The 7,171-nt window shown below is 31.8% G+C and overlaps 1 protein-coding gene across 1 annotated transcript; it reads right to left on the bottom strand.

The window, feature by feature from the left end:
• Window positions 1-621: 621 nt before the first annotated feature.
• On the bottom strand, window positions 622-4,703 carry LOC137828831 (G-type lectin S-receptor-like serine/threonine-protein kinase At4g03230). Its single transcript, XM_068635567.2, has 8 exons — window positions 3,393-4,703; window positions 2,813-3,265; window positions 2,378-2,506; window positions 2,069-2,271; window positions 1,768-1,978; window positions 1,431-1,668; window positions 1,172-1,322; window positions 622-1,096 (listed from the first exon to the last, which is right to left on the bottom strand). Exons 1-8 carry the CDS (start codon window positions 4,648-4,650, stop codon window positions 794-796), a joined length of 2,946 nt encoding a protein of 981 aa, XP_068491668.1. The 5' UTR covers window positions 4,651-4,703; the 3' UTR covers window positions 622-793.
• Window positions 4,704-7,171: the final 2,468 nt, after the last annotated feature.

The following is a 7,171-nucleotide window of genomic DNA, read 5'->3' as shown; positions in this document are numbered from 1 at the left end:
GAATTTTAAAACTATAAAAATATAAGATTATTATTTAACATGTTCTAACATGTTCAAAAATATCAATACAATCTTAGAAAATTATTATTATGTTTAAATACATCTTTATATCTTTATTTCTTAATTTTTTAATTTTTTAAAGTGTTTTTTATAGAAAAAATCATACAAAAATTCCAATTTCAGAGAATTATATTCAGTCACTTCAACATCATCAACACATCATTATTGCTTATATTTTTTCTAATCATGTTATCTTCCTTATTTTGCCATTATTTCTTTATTAGGATGTCCATTTTAACAGAGTTACCTTACTGCACCATTTGCTCTTTGATAAACGTACGATTGAGATTTTTTTACTTTGTTTTAGTTTAATAGCATTTTTTGGATTAGTTTGTACATTTTTAAACTTAATTTATCTTCTTCGTTTTTGTAAAATATGTTTATACAACCTGAACATAAATAATGATCTTTTTTTAGATATTAACGTGTAGTTGGCCTGATGAATAAATTCACCATCACCAGTGTGTTTTTTTTTATTGTTACTCCTTTATTTAATTTATTTTAATTTTTTATACAGTGATAATTCATCTTAATAGTATTGTCTCAGATGATTTGAGGAGGTTGAAACAATTATGTATATTGTATATATATAATATGTGGTAGAGAAATCTGTACATTTATTTATATTGATTTAGAGTGCTCCTTAAAAATATACATAAAACCCTAATTTATTATAAAATATAATTAAAATTACAAAGATATATTTTTCATGTATTAAAACTTAAGGTTTCATTTATCGACCTTGTTTATAACTAGTGTCAAGATGCAAGCTTATTTCTGGATTGGTCGAAGAGGAAGCTGAGCTAGAATAACGCTTGGTCATAAAAAATGTTGGTTGTCTGGGAATTGGCATGGTTGTTGTCTCTATGTCAAGCATATATAAAATATTTGACATAGTGGGTCGATCAATTGGTTCATCTTGTGTGCATAATAGTCCAATAATTGCACACTTAATGAATTGATTTTTGTTGCATGTTTCACCAAGGCACGAATCCATTAAATCCAGTAGCTTGTTCCCTGACCATAAATTCCATGCCTGATACAATGTCAAGAACAATAAGGTCAATACAAGGCACAAAAACAACGAAAGACTACAACACAAGAAACATACATAACCCAAAAGGCTAGAAATTTGTTTGGACTCGTAGAATCCTGTGTTCTTCTTCCCACTAAGAATCTCTAGTAGGACTACTCCAAAGCTGAAAACATCAGATTTGACTGAAAAAAATCCATCCAAAGCGTACTCTGGAGCCATGTACCCACTTCAAAAAACCAAAATCAATGTTATATGTACAGCAAGCATGTATTGAACATCACATTCAGAAAATTAACAATTAGCATTTACAATCACATGTAGTTGGTGAGCTTACAAGGTTCCCACCACTCTCTCTGTACTTGCTTCAGTTTCTTTTCCTCCAAATATTTTTGCAAGGCCAAAGTCTGATATCTTTGGATTCATTTCCTTGTCTAGAAGAACATTGCTGGTTTTCAGGTCTCTATGAATCACTCTCAATCTGGAGTCTTGGTGAAGGTAAAGCATGCCTCGTGCAATGCCCACAATTATCTCAAACCGCATTGGCCAATCTAAGAGTATAGTTCGACTTCGGTCTTTAAAAATTTCAAATTAAGAACAAGGTTAGTGAAGTCATGGTTGCAATAATTAGAGAATACTTTAAGGAAGTTGTATGATGGAATATGGAGCCTAACCAAATATAATTGAGTCCAAGCTCTTGTTTGGCATGTATTCATAAAGTAAGATTTTTTCAACTCCTTTTATGCAGTAGCCCCTCAGTCTGACTAGGTTCCGATGTTGAAGTTTGGCAATCAAAATAACTTCATTCTTGAATTCTTCTAGGCCTTGAGTGGAAACACTTGAAAGTCTCTTTACAGCTATTTCTTGACCTCCAGGAAATGTTCCCTGGATAAAATGTTTCCAAATACCATGAGAAAATTTTGCATGAATTCAATGCTTGGTAGGTAATAGAGTTGGATGAAGTGAATGAATCACCTTATAAACAGGTCCATAACCTCCTCTTCCAAGCTTGTTAGAGTCTGAGAAATTATCTGTAGCTGCAAGAATGCTTGCAAAAGTGTAACAGGGCACTTCAATGCCTTCAATGCCTTTTTCTTCTAAACTTCCTAAACCAATCAGACCTTTCACATGTCTTTCACTCTCATGCAAGCTCTCCTGAATTCGGGTGCTTGCGCGATCTGAACTCAGTAGCAAGATAGCATATTGTGTGTGAAGATAACATATTTTTCATGTGTGTGAAGATAACATATTTTTAATTCAACATGCAAAACTACAAATTATTACCAAGCTTAAGGGCCTTTTTCTTTTTCCACACAATGCCAAATGCTGTTATGCATGCCACAGTAGCCAGGGAACCAAGAGTTACTAAAAGAATCAATTTCAGTCGGGTTGAATGATTTCCTGATGGTGCTTCTGTCAGAGAAAGGAAAAAATCTTCAAAAGGGTAAGATGGCAAACACCATTGTCATTGTTCTACCAAAATACCTTTAATTGACATCGCAGATTAATTCTAGTCAAGACATTGTTTTAAAGCAGTTTGGAAAATCCAGGACAAGAACCAATTGACACATACGGAAGAAAATCTCTTCAAAGTTTGCTCTTAATGGAACTTTGGAATTTAATCAACAATGAATGCTTGGCAGAAGAAGGAAACACAAGCAAATTAAATCAATTAATAATCCTAATCTAGCAATAATTTTGCAACAAAATAGTGCTAACCTCGGGTGCATCTCATAATTGTGTTATTCCAAATATAGTTTGAATCACAATAACACCTACTTTCTCCTTCCCCCGTTGCTCTGCATGTCGAATTTGGCCAATTGATGCAATCTATAAGCTTACTACACGGCGGTTCTGGCGCTGGTAGCCAATTGATTTGTATTACCCCTTCAGTGTACTTGGTTACACTAAACGGAAAATCGAAGCTATTTCGAGGGTTGAAACTGGAATCAAACGAATTGTTATAGTCTGGTTGAATGAAAAACACTCTGGTATCTTCATCGATCCAAGTTACTGGGTATGATATTCCTCCTGGCATCATGAAACTAACTTTGCCAGTGGATTTTGTGCAATTGAACTTATTGTACAAGGGATCTCCACAGTTTGGCCCAGTGCTGAGAGGATAAGGAATTGCATATGTGCCGCAAGGTTCACACGATCTTGCAGTTGGTGCTACACAACAACATATTAATTCAACCATAAATCATGTTTCATCCCTCCAACTGACAAGTCAATACAATAAGAGCTATGAATATCATCTAGAAGTTCCAACTACTTCAATTAAGAACATATAAATTACCTATATCTGCTGTGTTGACCCAGATAGAAAGATCACGACCTTGCTGGTAGTTCTCAAGAAGAGAAGGTAAATTCCGCGTCCAGATATTGCATGAGTATGAACCACGATCATTGTATCTAGAATTATTAAACGAATATGCCTGGCATTCGGAACACGTGTCGATGCATGAGGATTTGCATTCTGCTTCTGTTTGAGTATGAAATCCTTGGTCTGGGTTGCGCAGTTTTATGTTGGTTAAGTTCAGGAACGTCACGTTGCTGGTACACGATATTGATTTTCTGCTACACCCTTTGGACTTGGATTCTCCATTAGAAAGAAAACTATGAGAAAATCCTGGCAAACATTTGCACCGAAAGTAGTTATCTCTGTTACATACGCCGAAGTTCCCGCAATAATTATATGTGTCACACTTGTCCTTTGGCCCCGACCATTTCTTATTCCATTGGGATTCTTTCTTATCCCACTGCAGAAACAGTATCTCGCCGCTAGAATTCATCACCAGCCTTGATTTATTGTACATGTAAGGTTGTGACACGAAGAGTGTTTTGTTAGAATAATTGTACGATTTAGTAGCCGAGGTGTCGTTGTTCAACAGATTAAATACCGTCAGGGAAGCCGGTTCTGAGTCGAGTTCTTCAAGTGCCCAGTAGATTTGTGATTCGTTTTCCACACGGAAGCTTTGTTTCTCTTCGAGTTGAATCTGCTTGAAGGTGAAGCTCCCGGGTGTTGGGTCAGCGGAGTTTCTCCAACAAGTCAACGACAGAGTCGCGTCCATTTTCATGCCGGGAAGAAACGTGTCTGTTGGGTGTTGGAAGCTTTGCCACAGGTATGTCGTTTGAGAGTCATCTATTAGTACTAGATTCCCCGAATCTAGGAGCTTCAATGTTCGGTTTGTGGACGAGGATGGTTCAAGTTCGGAGGACCAGTGCCTTTTGGATGCATATTCAACCACCACATTTCCATCCTCCGCAATTCGAAAAACTCCACTGGAATCTGCAACGGGATCATCTCTGTTGGCAACCCACACCACTGTTTGTGGGTCCAGCCCGTGATACCATATCCCCAGGTATCTTTTCTCGCCGTTCTTCACACCAGGAGGAGAAAAGAAACCCAGCTCAAATGTGGCGTTTGATGAAACAAGGTTTCCTGGGTGAGTTATCTTCTGGGTAGCCTTCAGAGTATCAACTCCCACACATATTTGGAAGCATAGCGGCACCCAGAGAAGAAGAAGAGAGAACGACAACACTTCTCTTTCCATTGCTAGTACAAACCTTCTATGATTTCTCTGATGCTTCTTCTAAAAATTTTAACATCGACTAATATTTCAACCTTTAAAAATTTGCTTAATTTTGATTTTTTATTTTATGGTTAACTCAACTTCTATTTCCTATGATAAACTTGAAATGACTCTGATATCATATTACGAAGTGGACTTTGAACCTAATTCAAATCCATAAAATCGATTTATGAGGTGAGATTTACATTCACTTATCTACGATGAAATGTTGATATCTCTAAACATTTAAAAAAAAAAATTTTGTTAGACTTTCTACGAGCTACAGACTACAGCCATGTTTAAGTCTCACTGGCCATGCTCAACAAAGATATTCTCATGCGATCATTACTCGTCCTAGAAAAAACCCACTTCTTTTCATACAATTACATAACCGGCACCGGTATTATTATTTTTATTTTTTTATTTAATTATAAATTTACTTTTTATTATATATATTTATTTCTAAACCATTACATAAAAAATTATATATTTCTTCTATTAATTTTTAAACTTATTACAAGAAAATCATTAAATAATAACTAAATTTAAAAATATAAAAATAATTAGTCACTATATTAACTAAATTATATATTAATTCAGAGACTACAAAATTATTAATATCGAAGGTGGTTTCTATTATTAATAAAAAATTATAAAATAATTTCTAAATTGATATCTAAATTAACAATATTTTAGCTACTAATATTTATATTCTAAATTAGTCTCTAGAAAACTAATAGAGATTAATGTAGAATATAAAATAGGTAGTAACTTAAATCTTAGTAGTTAGTGATTGAGGCTTTGACACTTCTCTTAAATGACGTGTTCGTGTCAAACATACGTATCGGACACTAACACTCATAGGACACGTATTGGTGAAGTGTCCAATTAAAAAATTATTTGTTGGATTTCTGACAATTCTAACACAATTTTAAAAAGGACATTAATTTTCTAAAAACTCAAACTTATTGTATAAATTTTTAGTAAGATTATAAAAATAAAGAACAAATCATTTTGAATCAACCATGAAAAAACATCTTTTTGTTCCAAAAAAAGAAACATACTTATGCACATAAATCTTTATTGTCAATTTATATAATTCATAATTATATAATATATAGATTCGTGTCCGTGTCAATGTCTTAACTATCAATTTAGAAACTACTTTCTAAATTTTTATTAATAATAAAAACTACTTTAGATATCAATATTTTTTAATTTATAAAATGGTTTATAATTTAGTTAATATAATAAATAATTATTTTGTTGTGAGCATAATTTTTTTTTAGAAAATAATTGCGTGAAATTCCATTTAATATTCTACATCTAGAGAGAGAGAAATTAGTTACAATAACTAATACTAGGTTAAATGAAAATAATATTTTTTTTTAATTTCACGGTCATTTAGAATCATAGCTAAGTTTATTTAAAATTCTTGATTTTATAAAATAATTTTTGTTAATATTACATTCAGTCTCGTTTACTGGAAATGGTGTCCAAATTTAAATATTTAAGTATTTTTAAAATAATATCTTTAAATAAGTTTGAAACAGTTGTAATTTGATTATATATCCATTCTTTGAATAAGTTTTTTTAATTAAATTCTAAAATTAATTTTTGAAGTTTTTTTTCTCTCCCTACCACTTTGGTATCAAGTAAATGGAAAGGAATGGAAAGGTAGGAAAGAAGATGATGGAGTGAAATTGGATAGTGTGGTTGCAAAAATGATGATGAAAATAATTCTAAAAATAAATAGACTAATTATATAATTATTTTTTTCTATTTTGAGTTATGTTTTATTTTTTAACTAAATAATTTAATATTTACTTTGATTTCACATATTGGATTCTTTGCTTTTTTTTTACATATTTTTCTTTTGTCTTGATAATAATAAAAGACAAGTCAAGTCAAAGTCTACGCCATCCGTCGTGTTCTTTCTTCTGCCAAGTGTTATTGCCCAAACAAATTCTTTAGCTTTTCATTACTATAAAAAAAAATTAAAGCAAAAGACGCATTTTATTGATGTGATTTTATATATGTATATAAAGTTATTATCTGGTTGGATTACAATTCAAGGGTGACTTAAAAACATTGCAATTTATATATATGAAATCAATGAATCATAATTGATTTTTCATTTATTAAATCACAAATTCAATTTAAAAATATTGCAATTTCTAATTAAAATGCTAATACTAGAAGAGTAAATTCAGAAAAAAATTACAATTTATTATTAAAAAATAGCAATGTAAAAAAAGTTGTGAAAAATTATGTCACATGATTTTTTTTTCTCGTATTGTGCTTGTGTCGGATTAATTGATTTAATTAATGTTATATACACCATTGTCAATTTTTTTTAAAAAAATACCCATTTTTATAAATTTTTTTCAGTTATCCATTTGTATAGTTTTTATATTGAATTGCACCATTTGGGTGAGTTTTCCTCAAATGTTCAGCTTAGACAGCTTTTACTTTACACTGTGCAAGTACGTCTTTTATTTCT

Source organism: Phaseolus vulgaris, chromosome 11, assembly GCF_051622355.1.
Source record: "Phaseolus vulgaris cultivar YP4 chromosome 11, ASM5162235v1, whole genome shotgun sequence".
NCBI classification, from domain to species: Eukaryota; Viridiplantae; Streptophyta; class Magnoliopsida; order Fabales; family Fabaceae; genus Phaseolus; species Phaseolus vulgaris.
Note: the sequence above shows the minus strand (reverse complement) of the source record. Positions and strands in the feature narration are given on the sequence as shown.

What these genes read in the sequence shown, in the direction of transcription:
- LOC137828831 (XM_068635567.2), bottom strand. Translation starts at nt 4,650, where the DNA reads ATGGAAAGAGAAGTGTTGTCGTTCTCTCTTCTTCTTCTCTGGGTGCCG. An exon ending in GTTATGGACCTGTTTATAAG is followed by an intron (nt 1,979 to 2,068) that starts GTGATTCATTCA and finishes CATTTTATCCAG; the next exon opens with GGAACATTTCCTGGAGGTCA. An exon ending in CTTGGACTCAATTATATTTG is followed by an intron (nt 1,669 to 1,767) that starts GTTAGGCTCCAT and finishes AAATTTTTAAAG; the next exon opens with ACCGAAGTCGAACTATACTC.